Source organism: Bos grunniens, chromosome 20 (assembly GCF_055505025.1).
Source record: "Bos grunniens cultivar Pamir isolate PY7600 chromosome 20, Bosgru_T2T1.0, whole genome shotgun sequence".
In the NCBI taxonomy this organism is placed as follows: Eukaryota; Metazoa; Chordata; class Mammalia; order Artiodactyla; family Bovidae; genus Bos; species Bos grunniens.
Genome location: NC_141184.1, coordinates 5,152,049 through 5,179,551, shown reverse-complemented (window position 1 = coordinate 5,179,551; position 27,503 = coordinate 5,152,049). Strand labels below are relative to the sequence as shown.

The following is a 27,503-nucleotide window of genomic DNA, read 5'->3' as shown; positions in this document are numbered from 1 at the left end:
CCCTGGTGGGAAGAGCCACACCCTGGGTGGGTGCTGATTGGGGGTTTGGATGTATTCTATAATGGTCATGACCAAGGGCGTGAGAAGGCCAGGTGAGGGTTTAGAGGAACCAGAGCAACGCCAGCAGGGAGGACGGAAGGGGATGGAGCAGCTGGACGGGGCACCACAGGAAGCCAAGCGGGGATGACACGCCTGTAGGGAGACGGTGGGGCGAGGAGAAGCCAGGTTGGGAGGAGGAGGTAGACCACCCCAGACCCGCCAGGTGGGCAGCGGCACCTTCTGGCCACTTCCTCCCTCTCCCAGGCCCCACCCGGCCCTCCTCTCCTAACCAACGCCACCTGGTCGGTCCCAATTCTGTTTATTCCCCTGATGCTCTCCATCTGGGGTCCTTTGTCCAGTCCATCCTAAAGGAAAGCAGTCCTGAATATTCACTGGAAGGACTGATGCTGAAGCTGAAACTCCAATACTTTGGCCACCTGATGCAAAAAACTGACTCACTGGAAAAGACCCTGATTGAGAAAGATGGAGGGCAGGAGGAGAAGGGGGCAACAGAGGAGGATGAGATGGCTGGATGGCACCATGGATCTGACAGACATGAGTTTGAGCAAGCTCTGGGAGTTGGTGATGGACAGGGAAGCCTGGCATGCTGCAGTCCATGGGGTCACAAAGAGTTGGACACGACTGAGTGACTGAACCGAACTGAGCAGTGAAACAAAACTCAGAAAAGCAGGCTAACCCTCAGTGTTACAATCAGGTACCTGCAATGAGCGTTCCTGCTGGGATAGTTACGCAGAAGCTTGGAAAACCCTGCTGACCCCAGAACCCTGCCTCTCATAAGTCCCCAATGCACACGCAGGCCATGGCCAGGTGTCCAGTCTGTACACACCAGTGAACAGGCCGTTTCTAAATACTAAGCAAGCAGTAACTGCAGGACTGCTGGACATATCATAGACACATGTGAGGGGGTTTCGCATCATCCCTACTAATCATCTCTTTGCTGACAAAGGCCCATGTAGTCAAAGCTACAGTTTTTCCAGTAGTCATGTACAGACATGAGAGTAGGACCTTACAAAAGGTTCAGCACTGAAGATATGATGCTTTTAAACTGTGGTGCTGGAGAAGACTCTTGAGAGTCGCTTGGACAGCAAAGAGATCAAACCAGTCAATCCTAAAGGAAATCAACCCTGAATATTGATTGGAAGGACTGATGCTGAAGCTGAAACTCCAATACTTTGGCCACCTGAAGTAATGAGCCGACACATTGGAAAACACCCTGATGCTGGGAAAGATTGAGGGCAGGAGGAGAAGAGGGTGGCAGAAGATGAGATGGTTGGATAGCACCTCCTTCTCAATGGACATGAGTTTGAGCAAACTCTGGGAGATAGTAAAGGACAGGGAAGCCTGGCATGCTGCAGTCAACATGGTTGCAAAGAGTCGGACATGATGGAGCAACTGAATAGCAATCACTAGATAGTTCTTCGGAGAAGGCGATGGCACCCCACTCCAGTACTCTTGCCTAGAAAATCCCATGGATGGAGGAGCCTGGTAGGCTGCAGTCCATGGGGTCACGAAGAGTCGGACATGACTGAGTGACTTCACTTTCACTTTTCACTTTTATGCATTGGAGAAGGAAATGGCAGCCCACTCCAGTGTTCTTGCCTGGAGAATCCCAGGGACGGGGGAGTCTGGTGGGCTGCCATCTATGGGGTCGCACAGAGTTGGACACGACTAAAGCGACTTAGCAGCAATAGCAGCAGCAGCAGATAGTTCTTGGTGACCAGCACTTTCCACAAATTTTATTCACTGTGTGCCCAGTGTGTGCCTGGCACAGAGCGGGCACGAAATGCCTACAGTGCATGAACCAGCTAGTTATCATCCAGTTCTGGGTGATCCTGCACCTGAGCCCTTGGAGCTGTGTCTGATCTGAGGTGAGGACTCTTTTGACACTCACGCTCCCTTTTTGCAGCGCTTCCACTCCTTAGTCCAGGGAGGCAGGCCTGGGTCATGTGACGGTCTCTTCTACACAAGCAGGGCTTCCAGAGGGCTGGTCAGGGTGGACACAGGACAGTGAGTTCAAGCAAGGGTGGGGGGGCAGGTGAAGAGTTCGTTACACCCACCGCCGCCTGAAGCTCTGGCTGCTGGTGGGAGGAGGGACCACAGACGGTGGATGTGGAATACAAGAGCAGGTCTGGTCCAGCCCTGGTCATCCATTACAATCAAGTAGATTTTCCAGCAGGACTCTACTAGGGCCTGATCTTATCCATGAGAAATCTCAATCTTTGATGATGGGGGCCTGGCATTGGAATAATGTGGGCTTCCCAAGTGGCACAGTGGTAAAGAATCTGCCTGCCAATGCAGGAGGTATGGGTTTGATCCCTGGGTTGGGAAGATGCCCTGGAGGAGCAAATGGAAACCCACTCCAGTATTCTTGCCTGGGGAATTCCCATGGACGGAGGAGCCTGGTGGGCTACAGTCCATGGGATTGTGAAGAGTCAGACACTACTCAGTGGCTGAGCACACATGTGAGCACTGGAATAATTCAAAGGCTTCCCAGAGCATCTAATGGACCCAGGGCTGACCACCTCCAGCAGAGAGGATAGGAGTTACCCCTCCCCTATCCCATCCCATCTCCCCACTCTCTTGCATGTGTGGGTGTGCAAAGTCACCTCAGTCGAGTTTGACTCTTTGCAACTCCATAGACTGTAGCTTGCCAGGCTCCTCCATCCATGGGATTCTCCAGGCAAGAATACCGGAGTGGGTTGCCATGCCGTCCTCCAGGGGATCTTCCCCACCCAGGGATCGAACCTGTGTCTCCTTCAGCTCCTGCATTGGCAGGCAGATTCTTTACCACTGAACCACTGGTGAAGCCCTTCCCACCACCTTATCTACCCGGTAAGAATCTAGGATTCAAAAGAAATGTGGCTCAGAGAACCCACTATTAGAGGCTGTATTTTTTTTTTTTAATTTTATCTTTTAAATGGACATGAAAGTCATTTGTCTGGTCCCTTTACTGCCCCCAGAGTGGTACCACTGAGGCTGCTTTCCTTCTAAACCTGCATCACATATGCCTGTTCCTGGGGATGAGAAAGGGCAGGGCTCTGGGTTAAAACAAACGTCAACTTCTTAGTTGGTTTGGCATGTCCCACTGAAGTCCAAAGAAAAGCCCCTAAACTCTCCTGAGCCTGAAAAAGGAAAATAAACCTTTACACCGTTTCGTATAAATCAGACAAGTAAACACAAAGGCATGTACATCCTCCTTCTGTACGTGCTGATCTGAAAAGGCTACAACTCCGGGTAAAGTGAGTCACTACTGCTGTGAACTGCACCGTCAGCCCGGGATGAGCAGCCTCGCTGCGGAGCCGGCGTGTGGGAGCTCGCCAAGTTGGCGTGGGACTATTTTAGGATGCAGAGGCCTGGCTGTGTCCTCCTGCCCGCCCTACTTGATAGCGGAACAAGCTATTTTTTCCTCCGAACCATCGAGCACAGGGAGACCTCAGCCGCAGAGTCATCCGGCATGGGTGATGACCTCTGTCACCTACACGAGGGCACAGGACGCAATGGCAGAGTGACTCATAAGACACCCCCCGCCCCCGCCCCGAATCTGCTCTCCTGGTTGAGTCACATGGCATGACCCACGCCCCTGCTGTCATTGTTTACACACCCGCTTCTCCTAGCTTCCCTTTAAAGGGGCCACGGTCTCTGTTCCAAGCTGACCCCACTGAGTGCGGTCCTGTGTGCACACAGGTGGGCTTCATTTATGTTACTCTGCAAACCAGCAACAGCCTCGAGAGAAAAGAGGTTGAACTGGTTAAGAAATTCCTGTTTGGGCTCCTCATGGGGCTGTTCGGTGATCCCACCGAAACTCAGCATGGAGTCCTACCCTCAAGCACCTCAGAAGGTAACTATCGGTGTGTGGAGGGTCTTTGCAGAGGTAATCATGTCAAACTGAGGTCATTAGAGTGGGCCCTGATCCAGTAACACAAGGGCTTCCCTCATAGCTCAGTTGGTAAAGAATCCACCTGCAATGCTAGGAGACCCCGGTTCAATTTCTGGGTCAGGAAGATCCCCTGGAGAAGGGATAGGCTACCCACTCCAGTATTCTTGGGCTTCCCTTGTGGCTCAGCTGGTAAAGAATCCGCCTGCAATGCAGGAGACCTAGGTTCAACCCTGGGTTGGGAAGATCCCTTGGAGAAGGGAAAGGCTACCCATTCCAGTATTCTGGTCTGGAGAATTCCAGGGACTGTATAGTCCATGGGGTTTCAAAGAGCCGGATGCGACTGGGCAACTTTCCCTTTCACTGACCCAGTAAGACCAGTGTCCTTACAAGAAGGGGAGGTGAGGACACAGAGACAGAAGGAAGGCCACGCAGGGACACAGGGAGCAGACGGCTGTCTACGAGCTGAGCAGGAGGCCTGAGAACATCCTCCTCCCCTCAGAAGAAGCCAAGCCTGCTGTCACCTTGGTCTCAGACTTCTGGCCTCCAGAAGGTGAGAAGTAAATGCCTGTTGTTTGAGCGCCCCAGACTGCGGTACTTTGGGTCAGAGACTTAGCAAACCCACACAGTGCTTTCAGAATGTTGTGTGAACTACAACAGCTCAGACGCCAGTACACTTTAGGAACCCATAGGGCTGTTCTTCGCTACTTTTTGAGATTTCGTTTGCTTGCTTCTAGTCGCTGAGTTGTGTTTGACTCATTTGCGACCCCCTGGACTGTAGCCCGCCAGGCTCCTCTATCCATGGGATTTCCCAGGCAAGAATACTGGAGTGGGCTGCCATGCCCTCCTCCAGGGGATCTTTCCCATCCAGAGACTGAACCCGAGACTCCTGCACTGGCAGACAGGTTCTTTACCACTGAGCCACCTGGGAAGCCATGGAGATTGTGCAGTAACAAGTAAAAAGCTACTTCCAGGCCTAGTACTTTGGAAGAAATCCTGAAGATGGGCTGTGTGTGTGTGTGCGCCAGACTCAGGAACACCTATGACACAGAACCCTTGAAGCGCTAAAGTTGACCTCCGAGATGCACTTTATCATCAACCAAAGCTGATCTGCAGGGCTGCTCCTTCTTCATCATACGTTCACAAGCTTGGACACCTGCCACTTTGCTGCGTTCCAAAATTCCAGAAACGATTGCTGTCAGGAAACTCAACTGTCCCAGAATCGCTTACCTACTTCTAGTTCAAACACCGAGAACTGAAGGTGTTTCAGTCCGACTGTTCTAATTCTTCTGCTGATGGCTGACTGTGTCCCTGTCCTCTGTGGACACAAATGATGACCACATAGGTCACCTCCAACCACCGGCTGGAGATAATCAGGGTCCTAGCTGGCCTGCGTGTGACTCTGCCATCAAGGACAACCACCACCAATGTGGGCTGGTGCTCAGAGCCTCACAGTCATTGCTGGTATCAGCACATGAAGCGGCATTCACTTCCCCTGATGGCGTGGAGCTAAGGTTCCCTCACCTGTATAGTGACCACTGGAACAGCGGGGCCAGGTAAGCTGATCACCCTAATGCTCAGCTGCCCAGAGCTTGGCACAGAGCCAACAGTACATGCTAGGGGCCACTGCTGCTAATGCATCGACCTCCTGCTGGGTTGAGTCCTGTGGCTGGCACCAAGGGGGCAGAGGAGGAATAAGAAACTCTCTTTCAAGCACCATCTGGTTCCCCTGCCCAGGGTGATATCTCACTAATTAAAAAGGAGACACTCAGGAGGGACACTGATCTGAAAATAGAACCCCAACTTAATGTACCCTCAAGCCACTATGACTCCTATACTGCTGAAGCTGAAGCTCCAATACTTTGGTCACTTGATGTGAAGAGCCAACTCGCTTGAAAAGACCCTGATGTTGGGAAAGATTGAGGGCAGGAGGAGAAAGGGATGACAGAGGATGAGACGGCTGGATGGCATCACTGACTCAATGGACATGAGGTTTAGTAAGCTCTGGGAGATGCTGAAGGACAGGGAAGTCTGGTGTGCTGCATTCTATGGGGTCACAAAGAGTCGGACACAACTGAGCAACTGAACAACAGCAAGTCACTTTGGGGAGCCTTCTGCTCAGACAAGTGCAAGTAGAGGGCATCTGTAGAATCATCAGTTATTCCAGGAGTGAGACCCGGTACACACAGGGCATGGCCTGGGCAGGACCCTCCAAGGCATGGCGATTTCTCTTTTAATTTCACAAACGAAGAGTTAGCTAAAATGTCTCTTTGGAGTCAGAAGAAGATTTGGTGATAAACAGGCAAGGTATGTACGTCACCATCTCTACACAGAATATATACAGAAGAAATATTTGGTAAGTTAATTTAAAACAGACAAAATTCCTAAAGCAGCACACCAGAGATGTTGATAACATGGGGCCTCCAAGAGTCAGGTAACGTGAAATGGCTGATCCGTCACACCGCAAAGATAAACCCAAACATTTAATGCTCAACACAAAATGGTGAAGCAGATCTCTTCTTTATGCGACCATTTGATTAAGAAAACCGATCTCTTCTCAATATGACCCTTAAAAGTATTTTGTCTTCCCTGGTGGCTCAGATGGTAAAGCGTCTGCCTACAATGCAGGAGACCCAGGTTCGATCCCTGGGTCAGGAAGATCCCCTGGAGAAGGAAATGGAAACCCACTCCAGTATTCTTGCTTGGAAAATCCCAAGGATAGAGGAGCCTGGTAGGCTACAGGCCATGGAGTCGCAAAGAGTCGGACACGACAAGCGACTTCACTATGCTATGCTCTGCTAAAAGTATTTTATGACATGTCTAAAGGCAGAGAAACAAAATCGACTTTAGGCTATCCCCAATTCAGAAAGTTAAGCTTAGCAGTTGCAAAAGAGGAAACGGAGACTTTTCTAACTTTGTCCAGTAAGAAAAATGAATCCTAAAAAAGAAAGTGCCGACAGAGAGGGGAAGGTAACTAGAATGGAACCGTTCTGCCTTTTAAAGTAATTATTGGTTTGGTAGCATTCTTGGTTCTCTTTGAAAACCTCATCAGGTATTTTGATTGCTTTCGCAAAGCATATTTATTACCTTTAACTATGGAAATAATTCGGTAACCAAGGTACGTGCGATGAACAACCTGTAGGTAGGAAATTCACAAAAGCAGGAAAGGCGCCTAACACACAGGGCCCCCAAACTACCCAGACCCTGTCCCACAGAGAAGCCTGAGACACTGGTGGGCGACCATTCCTCCGGTCCTTACACTGCATGTTGAGGGGTTTGTGTGTACCCTACACGGCTCTTTTGGATGCTGAAGTTAGCAGGAAAAGTGCAAAGGAAATGAATTGGTATTTTTAAAAATTTCTGAATCCTCTTCCTTTCAGATATTTCACATGCTAGACTTTAGAACAGGCTAAGTATAACACAATATGCTAGGTGGGGGAGGTGCTGAGTTCAACTGAGATTTTGAAACTAATAAATAAAAATGTTGATAATTACTTGCAACAATGAGGTCTCTATCTTGCCAACTGTATGAAGATTCTCAATTTGGAGTACGGAGAAAAGAAATATATACCGAAGGACTTGCCCAATTTAATAGAAGTGCCGAGGCACCAACAGAACGATCACTCACAGCACTGATGTGAACGTGGCAAATATTTATTAACAACTTACTAAGATAGATCTCTTCTTAGGGAAAAAAGTCCTTACTTGTCATTTGAAATCTTTATTTTCCTGCATCTTTAAAATGCATGCTGAGGTCCATGTGACCTCTGGGATCGCTTCCAAACCTAAATGCTATGATTCTATGATTATAAGGCAGAATGATATTCCTCTGCCCCATGTCCTCAAAGTCATCCCCATGAAGGATAAAAGATGGTAAGAGAGTGTTCTAGAGAGTTCTGATTAGCAGAGCTTTCTGATACCAACAACAGATGGCATTGCTGTGAAAAAGTCTTCCCCATCATTTGTACGAATCCTGATAATATAAATGGGACCCCCTCTGACCCCCGTGGCTTGTATTCCATCGCAGGCTCCCATCACATCAGAGCCAGCACGAAATCACAAGCTTCAGGGTGAATTTCTGATGTAAAAGCGTTAAACCTCGCCTTTCTAAAGCTGCCACATTCATGCTGTTTCAAACTGGAGAAACAAGCGGAAGCTAAACCCCAGGAAAGCTGGACTAGCAGGATAGTTACTTGGTGAAAACAGACCTCAGTCAAGAATTAAGTGCCAAGGCAATTGGCGTGGAATCCCAGGGGCTCCACCTCTAGTGAAATTGGCAGAACAAGCATTATTTGATTAGTGTGAAAGATCCTGAAGAGGCAGGTGACAGGGGACTGATGGCTTCTAAGATGCTGGCTGTAGAAAGAGCACATCGAGGTCATTTGGGGTCTCCTAAACAAAACAGTGATTCTCCATAAACCTAAAACACACCCACATAAAACTATGCTTTTTTTTTTTTTTTAAGTAACGCTCAATAGACCCACTCCAGTGTTCTTGCCTGGAGAATCCCAGGGATGGGGGAGCCTGGTGGGCTGCCGTCTCGGGGGTTGCACAGAGTTGGACACGACTGAAGCGACTTAGCAGCAGCAGCAGCAGCAGTAGCAGCAATGCTCAATAGAGATTTAGGAAAACATCAACCAACCTGAACATGATCAAGAGCATATAGCTTGGGAAGAGAAAAACCATCACACCTCTGCCTGCAGCTGCTGCTGCTGCTGCTGCTTCTAAGTAGTTTCAGTCGTGTCCGACTCTGTGCGATCCCATAGAGGGCAGCCCACCAGGCTCCCCCGTCCCTGGGATTAGGGGAAGGGATTTCAGAAGGTTCATTCATTCTCCGTTCTCAGGTTTTCTGGGGGTTCTTTACAGTAAAGCTGCCATCTGGGGCAGGAGGCGAGAAGACTCGGACATCAAGCTTGCCCCTGATTTCAGTCGTCAAAAATCTTTAACCCTGATGGTGGATTTAAGCCCTGGGGGCATGAGGAAACTGAAGGAAGTTCATAGGTCTGAGAGAGAGCTAGATCTCCCAGGAGCCGATGGTCCTGGTGAGAGGCAGGTCCCAGGCGTTTCCTGGGGGAGTCTGGCCTGTCACTTACAGAACGACTCACACCACACCTCTGCCTCTCCAGTGAAATTTGTCAAGAGCAGAATTTTCACCTTGCACTAGATGCCCATCAGGACGAAGCAGGGCCAGCGAGCAGATTCGGCAGCAGGCAGCTGGCCCTCTGCAGAGACAACCCACCCGCCCCCCACCACCAACTCGCACGCAGGGCATCCCTGAGCTATTCGGGGGTGGGGAAAACCTCTGTGTGTGTGGCGGGTGAGGGGGCGATAAACTGGGCTGGACATTTAGATGACGAGATCCATATAAAGTTTCACCTTCGGGGAGATTATGGCTACAGGAGATGGGGAGGCCACGGAGGAGACCTGGGCGGGGGCGGGGGCGGGATGGGACGGGAGGGGAGGAAAGAGGGGGATTAGGGGGCAGAGAGGGAGGGAAGAGGCGGAGATGGTGGAGGCGCAAGGGGGAAAAAGGCAGGAGCGGATGGAGGCAGCAGGTTTGAGGCGAGGACCGGAGGTGGACAGGCAGATCGGGAGGGACGATCAGCGAGAAGGACGGAGGAGGAGACAGGAGAGTGTGCGGGAGGGAGAACCCGAATTCTGGAGAGGCGGAGACCCGGAGCGACGGCATGGGAAAGCGGGCAAGGGAGAAACCGCTCAGGCAAGTCGAGCGGAGGCGCCCGGGGGACGTCTCCCCGTAGGAGGCAGGTTTCAAGGGCGCCCCGCGCGCCCCGCGAGCCTCCCGCCCGCCCGCTTACCTGGCCCTTGACCAGGCTGGCGGCGAACTGGCGCATGACGGCCTCCACCGTGTAGGCGCTGGACCAGCCGCGCGGCGTGAGCAGCTCCATGCAGATGGCGCCGCCGTCCAGCACGTAGCCGTTCTCCAGGCGCGGGCTGAGCACCCGCATGAAGGGCGGCGAGAAGGGGAAGTTGTCGGGGAAGGTGAGGTTGAGCAGAATGAACTCGGTGTTGGTCTCCTTCATGTCCTGCCACAGCACCGAGTCCTTGTCCACCTGGTGCAGCTTCACGTTCCAGTCGAACAGGCTCTCGTCCACCAGCTCCACGGAGATGAAGCGGTCGCTGAGGCGCGCGATGTCCCGCAGCTCCTTCATGAGGCGCCGGCTGCGCACCTGCGCGCAGTGCTGCTGGCGCGCCGCGGGCACCAGGCTGCCGCCCGCCGCCGCCGCCGCCGCCGCCGCCGGGCCCGGCCCCGCCCTGGCGCCCGCCGCCCGCTCTCGGGGGCCCCCGGCGCCCGGCGCCCCCGCCGCCACCGCCGCCGGCGGCGGCGCCTTGTCGCGCGGGGCCAGCTCCGCCGCGCGCTTGCCTTTGCCCTTGCCGGGCCCGGGGCTGGCGTCGCCCGCGCCCCCGGCCGGGTGCGGCTGCTGCGGGGGCTTGTGGCCGCCGCTCTTGGCGCCGCCCTTGCCGCGCAGCGCCGCGCTCTGCGGGCCGCCGCCGCCGCCGCCGGCGCGGTGGTTGTTGTGGTGGTGCTTGGGGTCCTCGGTGTCCCGGTTGTGCAGGCGGATGAGCCCGATTTTGCGGAGCAGCGTGGCCATCTTAGGCTCGGCGCGGGCGGGGGTCTCCCCTCGGCTCCTGCGCCCGGAGCCCGAGGGGCGCGCGGGGCGGCGACCGGCGACCACTCAGCGGGGCGCGGCGCGGGCCACCCCCGGCGCCGGCGGCCGTGGCGCAGGCGAGTGGGCAGCACGCGCTCTCGCCGGCCGCTGGGTCGCCGCTGTCATATGACGGGGCCGGCTCGGGCTCGGGCTCGGGCTCCGGCCGCCGGGGAAGCGGAGGCGTGGAGGGCGCGCGGCGCGGTGGTCCGTCCCCGCCGGCCGGTCCCCGGAGCCCGGCGTCCGCGGTCCTTTGTGCGCGGCCGCAGCCGGGGCTGGCTTCGAGTCCGAGCGCCGCGCCGGGGCGCGCAGAGCCGGCCGCCGCGCCCCGGAGGCAGCGAGGGGGGCCGCGGGCTCCGGCCGTGCCGTGCCGCGCGGGCAGCTACCGCGGGGCCCCGGCCGCTGCCGCTCGCGTCTCCGCCGCCGCCGCCGCTGCCGCTGCGGCTGCTGACATTGCAGAGGCGGCTGCTCCGTCTGAGCCGCGCGCGGCGCGGAGGGGGCGGTCCTGCCGGCCCGGGCGGGGGGGCGCGGGGCGGGGCCGTGGGCCTGCCTGCGCCGAGCCTCTCCGCTCCCCCCCAGCCGCCCGCCCGGGTCGGGCGGCTACAAGCGCACGGCCGCTGGGGGGAGACAACGGCGCGCGCCGGCCACACCGGGAGCCCGGCTGCGGGGGCGCCGCGCGCGGAGCCCGGCAGAAGCGGAACGAGGATGCGAAGTAGGGAGACAAGGGGCGTGTGTGGGCGCGCACTCGGGGTCTCGGAAGCCCCCAGCTTTTCCGCCCCGGGATCCAGGCTTGGCCGCCGGCCGGTGACCTACCTCCGACCTCGCTTCCCCTGATTCGAACAATCCCGAGGGGAAGGGGACGTCGGGGAAAGGATGGAAAGCAACCTGTTTACTGATTCCCTCGTCCCAAGTGGAGCCTGGGGTCCCACACGGCAATCCGGGACCCGGGTCTGCGGAACCAGCGCTTTCCCAAAGACCAATCAAAGAATCGGGGACTGGGAAGTAGGACTCAGTGAGCGTGAGCGCCGCAAGGCCCTAAAGAATAGCCGCCCCCGCCCCGACCCCCCTCCGCCCCCACCACGCCTCGAGTCAGGACTTTATTTAGAAGATGACCGTTTCATGAATTGACCCCTGCGTCCCGGCCCGGCTCCTCTCGTCCCCTCCACGCCACAGGGGTCCTGCGTTCCGAAAGGGGAAGGAAGGGACCTCTGAGCACTGGCTTTTGCGTCCGACGCTGGCGCCCGCGGGTGCTCGGGGCGGGCCCCGGACTCCGGTACCCGCGGGTGACCTCGGGACCGGCAGAGGAAAGGGTGGGAAGCCTCCCTCAACTTGGGCGCTTTCATCCCTCCCCTCTCTTTCTGCCTCGAACCCATTGACAAGTATTTTTGTCTGGTGAAATTTCAAACAAAAAACCCCCAAAGCTGGACCAACCAGAGAAGCCGTGGAGGCAATGTTTGCAGCGATGGCGCTGCCCCGCGGGCCGGGTCTGGTGTGCGTGGCCCGGCTGCGCAATTGGGAACCGGGTGGGGCGGTGATGAGCACCGCGGTGTAGGAGGTGTGTGCGCGCCTAGTCGCTCCGTCGTGCCCAACTCTTGCCCGCCAGGATCCTCTGTCCATGGGATTCTCCAGGCAAGGATACTGGAATGGGTTGCCATTTCCTGCTCCAGGGGATCTTTCCCACCCAGGAATCAAACCCATGTCTCCTGCATTACAGGCAGTCTCTTTACCGACTGAGCTATGAAAGTAGGAGGAATCCCCCGGAAAACCCAGATGGCTCAGGGCTGACTCCAGACTTCTCCGCTGTTTCTGGTTTGGCTTTCATCTATCTCGAGGACCCTCTAAATTCGTCTGCCCAGCGTGTTCATTCTAATGTCATCATGATGATTGTTTCTAAATGTCTCTATCATTTTCACTTTTTCCAAATTGTTAAAAATTTTCACTATGAAAAGTAACTTTTCAGACCACCCCGGAACTAAGTACAGATCTGATGGTCTGCAGTTGGGTTTTCTGGGGTTGTCTCCCAGCAGAGCAGGGTGCTGGCCAGTCCTCGCTGGCTTGTGGCAAGTGCACGCACGCTGGGACATGGTCCCTGGATCGGGACGAGGTACAAAGGTGCGTCTCCGTGGAGGCTGTTTTTTCAGTGGGTGGGACTGGGCAGAGCTTCTGCCCAGGCAAGATCAGTGGCTGGTGACCAAGTCTCGCTGTAACTGACTGTGATGTAGTTGTCCAGATCTCCTGGACATTTTTGTGACCCCCATTCTATCCAGCTCTGATTTTTAAAGAGAAGTGGAGCAGGAAGATGACAGGGTCTGTCTGTAAATATGCTGAGTTCATTTGACCTGTGGGAAGACGGAATGTTAGAAGATCTGGTGGCGATGCTGGTGGGGACAGGCAAGCATTACATGTTTTATCATTTTCGGCCAGAGACGCCATCTCAGGTTTTATCTGACCCATTTTATTGATGAAGAAGCTGTTTCAAAGAAGCTGAGCAGCTGGCCCAGCTCAGCCCTGTGCTGAGCCTTGCACACCAACCCCATGTCCCTGAGTCCTGTGCTGGGGTTGACCAGCTGCCCCAGAGTGTACCTTGCGCTACAGGGTTTCTGCTTGGGTTGAGTTTTGGTCCTGCTCTGGAGCTGGAGGTGAGAAAGCCTCTGTAGATGTGACTGTCATCCACACAGACTAGCGGGCCTTGGGGGAGGCCTCACCTGAAGCAGGGGTGTCATCCCATGTGGTTTGGGAATGGTTTAACTGAAATCCCAGGCAGCTGTCTATAAGGTCTTTATTTCTGGTTGGGAAGATTTTTAGAGTGACCATATAATTTATTCTCTGAATGCAGCTTTTTTTTTTTAAGTAAAAGTTAAAATGAAAGAAAGTGAAGTCGTTCAGTCATGTCCTCTGACTCTTTGTGACCCCATGGAGTGTAGCCCACCAGGTTCCTCCGGCCATGGGATTTCCCAGGCGATAATACTGGAGTGGGTTGCCATTTCCTTCTCCAGGAGATCTTCCAGACCCAGGGATTGAACCCGGGCCTCCCACACTGTAGGCAGACGCTTTACCATCTGAGCTACCTGGGACCTCATTTAATACTGATGCTGAAGCAAAAAGCCAAAGCAGGACTGACCAGCAGGTGAGACTGTGGTCATCTTACCTATTATACCTAATCCACTTGAGAGAACAGTATGCAGCAATAACCTTATAGCTATGGAGATTATATGGCAAAATGAAAATATTTATGATGAACTTAATAATTTCAAGTAAGAAAGCAGAGTGAAAAGGTATATCCACACTATAGCTACAGCTACATAAAGCTGTGTGTAGGAAGAATGACTGAAGGAGGAAAATTGAAATGGTAACAATTATTACATTAGTACAGGTAGGTATTCTCAGTTTACTGTCCCCTCAACCCTCCAGTCCACGGACCTGGAGACTTGCTTCAGTGACTGCACGGTAAAGGCAGGAATGGGAAGAAGGACCTTTCCTTCTTATCCCAGGAGATTCTAGAAAGTTCCGTGTGAGAAGAATGACTGGGTAACTACCCAGCCTAGCAGTGTGTATAGGTTACACTTCGTGTTAAAATTTTTCTTGTTTATTTGATTTTCCAACACTCTGAAAAGGAATAGGTTGCAGTTACAATGGGAAAAAAAGTTAACAAGTTTTTAAAATTTACCTTATTAGAGATTAAGTTTACACCATTAGGACAGTTGAATTGTGAGCATTTCACAAAAGAAAATAATCTCTAAGGACAACTGCGGGTCCTGAGTTCCTTCTCCCTTCGCAAGCGGTGATGGGATGGGGAGGAGGACAGCTAGGGAATCTCTGCAGAGAGAGCCGAGGCCTGTCTGCCTCAAAGGGAAGAAAGGGACACAGGAAGGGAAGCTGGTTATCACCATCGTCATCGGTCATCTGGGAATTGCGCTGTACCCGCCAATGACACTCCTATGAGCATTTGAATCAGTGATGTCAGGACCAGCTCTCTCCAGTGGTGGTTTTTATAAAGAGATGCAGAACTGGGTTTGACCATTTATTTTTTTTGTCTCTAAGGGCTGTATCGATTTTTTCCAGCTGGTCCTATTTCTTTTGGAGTCCAGTCTCAAAAAGGCATCAACCAGACCAGCTCAGAATGTCAGCGCCCGAGTCGTGCACATTGTTTATTCCCTTGAACGGAGGTGTTGAGATCATGACCAAAATTCAAAGACATTTTTTCACTAAAAGAATTCACTGCAAGGCAGCATAGTGTTGATCTCTGATGTCACTAGGCACATGACCTATGATGGCCTTCGTTTTTCCACCAATCATCAAAGCCAACACTCACATGGCAATTCGTAGCTTGTGTCATCCCAAGCACTATGTGATCTGAATCTTAATTCACTTAATCTTCAGCTCAGTTCAGTTTGCTCAGTCGTGTCCAACTGTTTGTGACCACATGGACTGCAGGACGCCAGGCCTCCCTGTCCATCACCAACTCCTGGAGCTTACTCAAACTCATGTCCATCGATTTGGTGATGCCATCCAACCATCTCATCCTCTGTCGTTCCCGTCTCCTCCCACCTTCAATCCTTCCCAGCATTAGAGTCTTATCCAATGAGTCAGTTCTTCGCATCGGGTGGCCAAAGTATTGGAGTTTCAGCTTCTGCATCAGTCCTTCCAGTGAATATTCAGGACTGATTTCCTTTAGAATGGACTAGTTGGATCTCCTTGCTGTCCAAGGGACTCTCAAGAGTCTTCTCCAACACCATAGTTCAAAGGCATCAATTCTTCAACATTCAGCTTTCTTTATAGTCCAACTCTCACATCCATACATAACTACTGGAAAAACCATAGCTTTGACTAGACAGACCTTTGTTGGCAAAGTAATGTCTCTGCTTTTTTTAATATGCTATCTAGCTTGGTCATAACTTTTCTTCCAAGGAGCAAGCATCTTTTAATTTCATGCCTGAAGTCATCATCTGCAGTGATTTTGGAGCCCAAGAAAGTAAAGTCACTCACTATTTCCATTGTTTCCCCATCTATTTGCCATGAAGTGATGGGACCTAACACCTCTTAAGTAGGCAGCATGTTTAGCCTTACTTTATAGAGAAATTAAGTACCTGGTCCAAAATGACGCAGTGAACGGTCAGTGAAGCCAAGGTTCAAACCTGGACGGATGGTGCCGCGCCGTCACCCTATGAGCACCTGCTTCATGCAGTCACTGCAGAGACCAGAGTGCAGGAGTCCTGCCCTCCTGGAGCCGGGGTTCTGGGGAGGACGTCTTTATCACCCTCTGAGCGCTCCCTAGAAAGTTGCTCTAGAAAGCTCTAAAGTAAAGAGCTTGAGGACATCAAGGAATATTCCATACTGTGTTCTGCACTTACCCAAGACCCACGATGGATGCAGAAGGATTTATTATTTAATTGAAAACTCAGCTTTCCATTTTACAACATAGACGTCTGAAGTCATAGCAGTGAGGCTCTTGCCCAGACTCACAGGAGGTGGTGGTGAGGGAGCCTGGACCCCTAGGCCTGATACCTTATCCAGATGCCTCATCCACATGCTGTAGGTTGTGCCATAACAGGGCAGGGCTTTGCTTCTTTCTCCCAGGGTACAAGCTCTCTCCTCTTGGATCAGACCTGACACTTGCTCCCTTGGGGTGAGCTGGGCTCTGGTTTGGGGGCAGGGAGGAGTGGCAGGTGAGTGTTGGGGAGGACTTCCTTGGGTATGATTAGCATGGGGCCGCCAGGCATAGAATGGCTTCCCTGGTGGCTCAGATGGTAAAGGATCTACCTGCCAATGCAGGAGACCTGGGTTTGATACCTGGGTTGGGAAGATCCCCTGGAGAAGGGAATGGCGACCCACTCCAGTATTCTTGCCTGGAGAATCCCATGGACAGAGGAGCCCAGCAGGCTATAGTCCATGGGGTCGAAAAGAGTTGAACATGACTGAATGACTAACATTTTTCCAGGCATATGAGCTAGTATCCTTATTCAGGTGTGGTGAAACTCTCTCGGCAGGCAAGGGCAGTTAGGGTTCTAGGTTCTCAAAGCTTTCGAAGTCACCCAGATGGGCCAGTCTCAGTCATCTGGGTTCTGTTTCTTCCCAATCCATGACCAGGCTCTCACACCTGAGTGCTGGCAAGGCCGTGAATTCAGTGTCCTTTATGATTCTGCAGCCTCAAGAAGCAGCTTTGGGGGCTGGTTTCAGCTGCTCCAGTGCTGCAGTTCTAAGGGTCATGATGGTCTCTTAGGGCCATGGTGGAGTGCCCTGCCGGCTCTGACTCTTCTTGAGCTGAGCGTTCTGATCTCTGAGCCTGTTTTCCTTCCACCAGCTCTCTCCCCACTGTGCAGAGCCCCCATCTTCTGCCTTTCCACTGTCATCAGTGTCTCTACCGTCAGGGTCAAGTGCAACAGCTGTGTGCTCTCCCCAAACCTTCCTTTCAAGTGCATCCGCATCTCAGGCAGCACAGGTGCTGAACACGACAGAGCTGCTGCTGCTGCTTTGCACTGACTACCAGTTCGCCATTTTCCACCAGCGCTGATTCCATCATTGTGCTCAAGTCAAAGCCGTTAGCTGGTCTTCTCAGTTTTTGGACTCACTCCTGGTGCTAATCCTATAATAGTCCAGGTCCAATCAGGAACACACAAGCTGGAATCAAGAGCACCAATCTCAGATATGCAGATGACACCACCCTAATGGCAGAAAGTGGAGAGGAACTAAAGAGGCTCTTGATGAAGGGGAAAGAAGAAAGTGAAAAAGCTGGCTTAAAACTCAACGTTCAAAAACTAAGATTATGGCATTCAGTCCCATCGCTTCATGGCAAATAGGAGGGGGGAAAGTGGAGACAGTGACAGGCTTTATTTCCTTGGGCTCCAAAATCACTGTGGACAGTGACTGCAGCCATGAAATTAAAAGATGCTTGATCCTTGGAAGAAAAAAATGACAAACCTAGACAACAGATTAAGAAACAGAGACGTCACTTTGCTGACAAAGGTCCGTCTAGTCAAAGCTATGGTTTTTCCTGTGGTCATGTATGGATGTGAGAGTTGGACCATAAAGAAGGCTGAGTGCCGAAGAATTGATGCTTTTGAACTGTGGTGTTGGAGAAGACTCTTGAGAGTCCCTTGGACTGCAAGGAGATCAAACCAGTCCATCCTAAAGGAGATCAGTCCTGGGTGTTCATTGGAAGGACTGATGCTGAAACTCCGATACTTTGGCCACCTGATGTGAAGAGCTGATGCATTGGAAAAGACCCTGATGCTGGGAAGGATTGAGGGCAGGAGGAGAAGGGGACGACAGAGGATGAGATGGTTGGATGGCATCATTGGCTCAGTGGACATGAGTTTGAGCAAACTTCAGGAGATAGTAAAGGACAGGGAAGGCTGGCATTTTATGGGGTCTCAAAGAGTTGGACATGACTTAGCTACTGAATAACAACAACAACAAATCAGCAACACAGAGATATGCCAAGTGTTTCAACAGGAGATATTTAATCTAAAAAATTGATGACAAAGGTACTGAGGTGTTTGAGAAACAAACGAAGAAACAGGGGTGCTGAGGAAGCCAAAACAGGGGAATCGCCCTTGGGTTTTAGCTGCTCGCCGCCCAGAGCTGCGTGAGTGCTGGAATGGCTGTGGAGGGCTCCCCGTCATGGCCCACAGCTGCCTCCCCTCCGCCCTCACTGTGGCATCTTTCAGGAGTTGGCAGAACATCCCTACGCTGTTCCTTCATGATCTCCAAAGGTCAGGTGGTCCAGTCCAGAGGGGGTCAGCGTGGGGACTGCCTAGAAGACCCCGTGAACCATCACCACGACGGTCGCTGAAGGCTTCCTCTTGGGCTATACTTAGCTTTTTGAGCAGAGAAGAAAGAGCTTGAGATGGCTTTTGTGATTACGGAATTTAGATTTTTCTCTTGGCAGTTGAGGCATGCTTGACTGATGAAATGAGTCATACATTCTTTTCTGAAGAAGCTGCTTGGTCCTGGAGAGGTTTCCAGAGATAATCATCTCATTCTTCCTGCCCTTTTTATCTTTGCTAGAGGCAAAGACAGTTCCTTTCTGGTTGTATGGAAGTGTAAAATGACAGCTGATATTGTGTGTCAAGGTGGCGCATGTCTCTATTCACTGTTACCTTAAATATTAGCTCTAAATATGGGTCCAAATATAGTATTCTGGGAAAGTCAGTCCTGCTTCTTGACACAGCTGAGGGGTGGTGAGTGAAATATTGTAATTAGCTGAAACTGAGAGCATGTATTATATTTATCTTATGCATTTTCAAAGCATTAGAATATAATGGAATCTTCTGAAACTTTTTTGCTGTTTATCTTCCCTGCAATGCGGGACAATAAATGTGTTAGTGCTCTCATGTCAGCTTTGAAAAAAATAATTAAAAATAAACTCTGCAAATTTGGTACTCAAAAATAGTATCTTATTTTCAAACTTTTTAAAGTAGACGGTTCATTTGCATTCAGTGAAGTGCGCAGATTTTTATTGCACGACTGAGCGGGTTTTCAAGCATGTATGCACTTGTGTAGCTTCAGTTCAGTTCAGTTCAGTTGCTCATTTGTGTCCGAGTCTTTGCGACCCCATGAACCGCAGCACACCAGGCCTCCCTGTCCATCACCAACTCCCAGAGTTCACCCAAACTCATGTCCATCGAGTCGGTGATGCCATCCAACCATCTCATCCTCTGTCGTCCCCTTATCCTCCCGCCTTCAATCTTTCCCAGCATCAGGGTCTTTTCAAATGAATCAGCTCTTCGCATCAGGTGGCCAAAGTATTGGACTTTCAGCTTCAGCATCAGTCCTTCCAATGAATATTCAGGACTGATTTCCTTTGGATGGACTGGTTGGATCTTCTTGCAGTCCAAGGAACTCTCAAGAGTCTTCTCCAACCCCACAGTTCAAAAACATCAATTCTTTGGCGCTCAGCTTTCTTTATAGTCCAGCTCTCACATCCATACATGACTACTGGAAAAACCATAGCCTTGACTAGATGGACCTTTGTGTAGCTTAGACTTTAGTTAAGATATGGACTATTTCCTTCACTCCATGATGTGTCAAGCCCGCCCTAAGCCTCCACCAAAGGCACCCTTTGTTCTGGTATCTATTACCATAAAGTGGCTTTGCTTATTTTTGAACTTTTTTATTAATGGAATTATACAGTAGGTCCTCTTTTGTGTCTGACATCTGCCAACCAATATATAATCAATATATGGTCTCAAGGTGAGATTCATCCATGTTGTGCATGTATCGGTATTTTGTTTTATTGATCGGTAGTATTCATTGCACTGACTCAGTGGACATGGGTTTGAGCAAACTCTGGGAGATAGTGAAGGACAGAGGCGCCTGGCATGCTGCAGGTCATGGGGTCTCGAAGAGTCGGACATGACTGAGCAACTGAATAACAGTATTCATCGTATGAATATGCCACGATATGTTTATCTGTTTTCCTCTCGAAGGACTCTGGGGTTGTTTCCAGTTTTGGATATTGTGTAGATAGCCTCTGTGCCCACCGAGATGCAAGTCTTTTTAAGTGCCTGTTTTCACTTCTTTCAGGTTATGACAAGGAGTACATCAAAGGCTAGGTCTATGTTTAATTCTGCGAGAAACTACTAAACTCTTTTCCAAGTTGGTTGCACTGTGTTCCACTCCCACCAGCATAACTGCTAGAAAATAAGAAAGAGGGGCCTCAGTGGACCTGAAACGCGGAGGCGTTCCTGGAAGACACGAGCAGACTGAAGCAGATCGGCAGGGAAAGCGGTTCAGTGAATCCATGACACAAACGCTCTGCCACAGAGGCTGATCAAGAATGCCAAAGAATGCTCAAACTACCACACAGCTGCACTCATCTCACAGGCTAGTAAAGTAATGCTCAAAATTCTCCAAGCTAGGCTTCAACAGGACGTGAACCGTGAACTTCCAGATGTTCAAGTTGGTTTTAGAAAATGCAGAGGAACCAGAGATCAAATTGCCAACATCTGCTGGATCATCGAAAAAGCAAGAGAGTTCCAGAAAAACATCTATTTCTGCTTTATTGACTATGCCAAAGCCTTGACTATGTGAATCACAACAAACTGGAAAATTCTGAAAGAGATGGGAATACCAGACCACCTGACCTGCCTCCCGAGAAATCTGTGTGCAGGTCAGGAAGCAACAGTTAGAACTGGACGTGGAACAACAGACTGGTTCCAAATAGGAAAAGGAGTACGTCAAGACTGTATATTGTCACCCTGCTTATTTAACTTATACACAGAGTACATCATGAGAAACGCTGGGCTGGAAGAAGCACAAGCTGGAATCAAGATTGCTGGGAGAAATATGAATAACCTCAGATATGTAGATGACACCACCCTTATGGCAGAAAGTGAAGAACTAAAGAGCCTCTTGATGAAAGTGAAAGTGGAGAGTGAAAAAGTTGGCCTAAAGCTCAACATTCAGAAAACAAAGATCATGGCATCTGGTCCCATCACTTCATGGCAAATAGATGGGGAAACAGTGGAAACAGTGGCTGACTTTATTTTGGGGGGCTCCAAAATGACTGCAGATGGTGACTGCAGCCATGAAATTAAAAGACGCTTACTCCTTGGAAGGAAAGTTATGACCAACCTAGATAGCATATTCAAAAGCAGAGACATTACTTTGCCAACAAAGGTCCGTCTAGTCAAGGCTATGGTTTTTCCTGTAGTCATGTATGGATGTGAGAGTTGGACTATAAAGAAAGCTGAATGCCAAAGAATTGATGCCTTTGAACTGTGGTGTTGGAGAAGACTCTTGAGAGTCTCTTGGACTGCAAGAAGATCCAACCAGTCCATCCTAAAGGAGATCAGTCCTGGGTGTTCATTGGAAGGACTGATGCTGAGGCTGAAACGCCAGTACTTTGGCCACCTGATGTGAAGAGTTGACTCACTGGAAAAGACCCTGATGCTGGGAGGGATTGAGGGCAGGAGGAGAAGGGGAAGACAGAGGATGAGAGGGTTGGATGGCATCACCGACTCAATGGACATGAGTTTGGGTGGATTCTGGGAGTTGGTGATGGACAGGGAGGCCTGGTGTGCTGCAGTCCATGAGGTCACAAAGAGTTGGACACAACTGAGTGACTGAACTGAACTGAAGATAAAGAATAGGATGGGGACTCCGGACAGTCACCAAGGTGATCCTTGCTGGGTCACAACAGGCAGCGTTGGAAGATCCACCCAAAGTTCAGAGAAAGCATGGGAGCCACTGGATATCTCAGAGTGAATTAGAAGCTGCTTATCTGGACAAATAGACTTCCCTTGTGGCTTGGACAGTAGAGAATCGGCCTACAATGCAGAAGACCTGGGTTCAATCCATGGGTCAGGAAGATCCCCTGGAGGAGGAGATGGCTACCCACTCCAGTTTTCTTGCCTGGAGAATTCCATGGACAGAAGAGCCTGGTGGGCTACAGTCCACGGGGTTGCAGAGAGTTGGACCCGAATGAGTGACTAACTATCTGATGACCAGTGCTGATTTGCTCCTCTGTTCATGTCCTTCACCCACGGTCATGGAAGACAGCACATTCAGCCTCAGCCTTTCCTGGGGAATGAGCAGGGGTTCCTGAGCAATCCCATACGCAGAGAATGAAACACCACCAAAGGCTTGAGAAAAAACCACCCAGAGAACCACCAACTGAGGAAACAAAGCTCAAAGAACAGCAAAAGAGATTTTAAGATATAGAACAGATACCTTCAAAAGCAATGTGAGATAAAATTTGTCCTGCTGTCTTTCAGGGGATGGCATTTCTGAGCATTGTTTTTTACTGAATAATTGTATACACGCCTAAATGAATTAATCCAGTAATGAATATTTAAATAGAAAAGCCTATATTTTTTAAACTTTATTTTTAAGTGGAGGATAATTACTTTCCAACGTTGCGTTGGTTTCTGCTGTCCAGCAGCGTGGATCAGCTGTGTGTACACATGTCCCTGCCCTCTTGAGCCTGCCTCTCATCCTCCGTCACCCCCTGCCTCTAGGTCGCCTCAGAGCCCTGGGCTGAGCTCCCCGTGTTAGACAGCAGGTTCACACCAGCTAGCTCTTTCGCACGTGGTAGAGCATATACGCCAGCTCTCCTATTTCGATCTGTCCCACCTTCTCCTTCCCCCGACGTGTCCACAAGTCTGCTCTCTACACTTGCGCCTTTATTCCTGCCTTGCAGATAGGTTCATCGTACCATTTCTCTAGATTCCAGAGATATGAAAAGCCCAATTTGATCAAAGCCATCCCCACCGGTGAGGCTGCCTGCCGGAGATGTTTGTGCAGTGGTCCCCGTGTTCAGGCAGCGTGGACAGGGAGGGGTGACAGTCTCGTGGCAGGAGTCGTTTTGTTGTTCCAGTGATATATGGTCCCCATCTGCTTTTGAAGCAGGGGATAGTGTCTCCGGTCAGGTAGCCTGCCCCAGAGGAATCCCATATTTCTTTGAGGGGTGGGACCACACGAACAGCCAGGCAACGCGGGAAGGAGACACTGACTGCCCTGCACTGGAGCGAGTCGTGACTGCTGCTTGGCAGCTGAGACCATGGCGATGACACGGGGTCTCTGAGCTCAGATGTTTTCCCAGAATTCCTGGCACAGGATTTAGGGGAAGGTTTTATCCTAAGGTCTGTGGTAAGAGCCCCTTCAACAGACGAATCAGATGACGAGAGAGCCCTGGCAGAGAACTCTTTCAAACACATAGAAAAGGCTGGGGACAGAGAACAAAAAAAACTATATACTAGCTTAATTTAGAGCGAGCGTGAACTAGGGAAAAAAAAGTGGGAAAAGCCACAGTCAAAGGTCATGGTTCTGATGGAAAACAGAGGCCATAATTAAGATGTGTGGCTGTGACTGTCTCTTCATGGATTTAGAAGCTATGAGTGTCCCAGAGTGCGAGAATGTTTCTTTAACCCGATGAAAGCAAGATATTGAGGGGCTGCTGCTGGTGGTTTGAGTCATCAAATGTTTATCTCTGAAGCAAATGATATTTGTCTTTCGTTTTATTCGTTTCTTTTTGGTGACGCTGGGTATTGGTTGCTGCCTGCAGGTTTCCTTGAGTTTCGCAGAGCAGGGGTTACTCTCGAGTTGCGGTGGTCCAGCTTCTCCTTATGGGGGCCTCTCTCACTGTGGACCATGGGTTCCATGGTGCACGGGCTTCAAGAGTCACGGCTCTCAGGCTTCACTGTCCCGAGGCATGTGGAATCTTCCCAGACCAGGGATCAAACCCGAGTCCTGTGCATTGGCAGGCAGATTCTTCACCGCTGGACCAGAGGAGAAGTCTGTGAATGATGTTTCTGAATTGCCCCGGCTGACTCTGAGATGCCGCTCTACCTCTGTAACTCATGTTTGGGTTTCATTTTGTCCTTAACTTGTTAAAAATGTAAGATTTAATTATGAATATTTCTGCAAGAAATTGACGTGTTTTGGACACGGGGTGTGTGAGTGGGCTGGAGCGTATACGCAAGCATTGATGGGAAGACTCACTAGCAAGTTCATGAACTCTTTTTGAAGTAACATGAACTCTTTGGGAAAACATTTCAAATGTCCTGTGTCCCTACTTGAGAGGGTTTTGTTTTAGCCCTCATGGGTATTGTGAGCAGCACTTTTCTCTTCTCCCCAGACTCGGATCTCTGTCGACACTGGCTCACGAGCCAACAAAGGACAGATCAGCCTGTTTGTTATTCTAAAGCAGAGATGGTGCACGTTTCCGTCTGACCATGGTTGCTCTGTCTCATGGAACTTTCTGGTTCTTGCTCCCGAGGTCACCTTCCAGCAATTCCATGCTTTTGGTCTCAGCATAAATGGCTCTGGGGCAGCATGAGCCCCACTGCCCAGAAAGCAGGTGACTCTCCCAGAGTAAATTATTATTTAGCCCTGGGAGGGTCCAAGGTTTGTACAACCATGCTTATCCTTCCTATGTACAAGGCCCTGAGATATTTTCTTATTTGTCCTGTCTTAATCCAGGCTAGTCGATTTCTGTGATTTTCTTTGTGTGTGTGTGTGTGTGTGTGCTCGCTCAGTGTGTTCAGCTCTTTGTGACCCCATGGACTGTAGCCCACCAGGCTCCTCTGATCATGGGATTTCCCAGGCAAGCATACTGGAGTGGGTTGCCATTTCCTCCTCCAGGGGACCTTGCCAACCCAGGGATCGAGCCTGAGTCTTTTGCATCTCTTGCAAAGCAGTTGGATTCTTTTTTTTAAAGATTACTTATTTGTTTGGCTGTCCCAGGTCTTAGCTGCGGAACGGGGGATCTTTAGTCGCAGCATGCGAACAGTTAGCTGCAACACGTGGGATCTGGGTCCCTGACCAGGGATTGAACCCAGGCCCCCTGCACTGGGAGTCCAGAGCCTTAGCCATTGGATCACCGACCTGGGAAGCCATGATTTTCTTTTACAGATGATGCTGAATGGACTTCTCTCTTTTCCAATAGGCTTTGCTCTGCTCTGTTAAAATTGTGTCCTACACCATCTCCTGCTTGTATGATGTAACTGCCACCCCCTCAACACACCATAAAGCGTTTGTTGCCCTGAAACATCTTATAGGGAGGAAAGCATTATCTCCATCTATGGCTGGACCACTCGATGTCAAGTCACTTTTGAAGAAAGAAGATGGTTATCTGTGACCCTGGGGGTAATCAACATTGGATTATTCCTAAAATGCCTACAACTCCCCCACCCACTTCCTGGGGTCTGGATGAGCCCAGAGGCCACCCCCATCCCAACCTGCCCATGTGTCTGAGCCTGAGCGTCTGAACAGCCTAAAACCTCCTTGCTGTTGTTTGCATTCACTTTAGCTGGGGAGCAAACGTTTATGACACCTCCCTCTGAATCTATCACTTTGCAATCTCATCTTTTCTGAGAAAATATTCTATAGTTTTAGTGCTGCTGCTTCATCTAGACAGCAATATTTTCTTGAAAAGAGATTTTATTCTGAGCGAGCCTCTGCAGAATAAGAAATTAGGCAATTTAAGAAGATAGATATTACTTCCTCCAAAACAGATAGCTTAAGCAGATAAGCCACGAGTCTTGCACACATATATACATTTTTTGAAAGCAATTACCATCTGCCTGATGAAGAAGAATAACTCTGCTGGAATTGGGGTTTATTGTGCAGCTTTATAATTAGGAAGCCTCTGAACAGAATAATATCCTTATCAGAATTCATGAAGAAGGGCTTCTAATATTTTTCTTTTATTTTCAAACTCATTATATGAACAACGTTTGGGGTTTTGGATAGAAGAGTTTATACGTATATGTCTTGCAGGGCAGAGCATTTTTGTGACTATATTTTTTGAGAAGGGGAGGAGCCCCTGCAGCTGAGGATCCTTCTTGGTTGCTCTGACATTTCTCTCACATCAAATGTGTGTGCTGAAGTGTTGGCCTCGATCGCCCAGCAGGGCTGGTTCTGGGCCAAGGAGGGGAGGTGGAATCCAGCTCTTAGGTCCGCCCTGTGATCCTGTGGTGGTCCCCTTCCTCTAGCAAATTCCTCCATGTGCCAGGATTGCCCAGTCCCTCATCCCTGCCCTACTCCGCTTCTATCCTCTGTGCCTGAAAATGCCCCCCACCCCAGAGGCTCACAGCTCCCTGAGACCCCTCAGCTCCCCTTTCTTGGTTACCTGTGCCGCACAGGGTGCCAGTTATTTGAATTAGCCGAAAATGTCTACTTGAGCATGGCTGGGGGGTGGGGAGAAGCCCGTATCCTCCCTGAGAGATGGAGGGTTTCCTGCCACGTCAATAAACAAGCAGGCCACAGTCATCAGCCTCCAGGGCGTGCAGGAAGGAGAGCAGTACCTGCCACACTGGCCCTGATAGCTGAGAGGCACAGGAACGAACAATTTCAGCGGGCTCAGCCTCCTGCCTCTTACCGTACAGGGACAAGCACTAAATTCCTTACCTTGAAATGTGTGGTTTTCATTCATTCGCAAAAACACTTTTGATGTTCAGACTACCTGCCATTTGTTGCAAACCTCTAGGTAACCTGACTCCTCCCTGCCCTCCCCCTGCCTTGGAGTAGTTTACTCAGAATTACTTGAGATGCTGTCTCCTGGGCTTAAGGTCCTAAAAATTCCCACTGAATAAAACATTGTTGTCCAGTTGCTAAGTCGTGTCTAACTCTTTGCGACTCAAACTATGTCCATTGAGTCAGTGATGCCACCCAACCATCTCATCCTCTGTCACCCCCTTTTCCTCTTGTCTTTAATCTTTCCCAACATCAGGGTTTTTTTTTTTCCAATGAGTCAGCTCTTCCCATCTGGTGGCCAAAGGGTTGGAGCTTCAGCTTCAGCATCAGTCCTTCCAATGGATATTCAAGACTGATTTCCTCTAGGATGGACTGGTTGGATCTCCTTGCAGTCCAAGGGACTCTCAAAAGTTTTCTCCAACACCTCAGTTCAAAAGCATCGATTCTTCGGTGCTCAGCTTTCTTTATGGTCCAACTCTCACATCCATACATGACTACTGGAAAAACCATAGCTTTGACTGTTCAGACCTTTGTCAGCAAAGTGGTGTCTCTGCTTTTTAATACACTGTCTAGGTTGGTCATCTCTTTTCTTCCAAGGAGCAAGCATCTTTTAATTTCATGGCTATGGTCACCACTCACAGTGATTTTGGAGCCCAAGAAAATAAAATCTGCCAGTGTTTCCATTTTTACTCCATCTATTTGCCATGAAGCAATGGGACCGGATGCCATGATCTTAGCTTTCTGAATGTTGGTATCTCTCAACTTTAGCTTGTTGTTGTTCAGTCACTAAGTCATGTCTGGCTCTTTGTGACCCCAGGGGCTGCAGCAAGCCAGGCTTCCTTGTCCTTCACCATCTCCTGGAGCTTGCTCAAACTCACGTCCATTGAGTTGGTGATGCCATCCAGCCATCTCATCCTCTGTCATCCCCTGTGGTGACTATGTTTTAAGTCGACGTTCCCTTACCCCGAGACATCCATTCACAATTT

At 50.5% G+C, this 27,503-nt stretch overlaps 1 protein-coding gene and 1 non-coding gene across 3 annotated transcripts in view; one reads left to right on the top strand and one right to left on the bottom strand.

The window, feature by feature from the left end:
- Window positions 1-11,044, bottom strand: part of UBE2QL1 (ubiquitin conjugating enzyme E2 QL1) — a 57,693-nt gene extending 46,649 nt beyond the window's left edge. The window contains exon 1 of one of the 2 annotated variants that reach the window (XR_015148592.1): window positions 9,751-11,044. Coding sequence is in view for 1 of the 2 variants with exons in the window: in XM_086361157.1 (XP_086217283.1) it covers window positions 9,751-10,545 (795 nt within the window). In the remaining variant the exon portion in view is untranslated. The remainder of the gene's footprint in view (window positions 1-9,750) is intronic. The other variant, XM_086361157.1, reaches the window with a different exon arrangement.
- On the top strand, window positions 6,521-6,593 carry TRNAC-ACA (transfer RNA cysteine (anticodon ACA)). The gene has a single exon. It is a non-coding gene; the product is annotated as a tRNA-Cys (tRNA).
- Window positions 11,045-27,503: the final 16,459 nt, after the last annotated feature.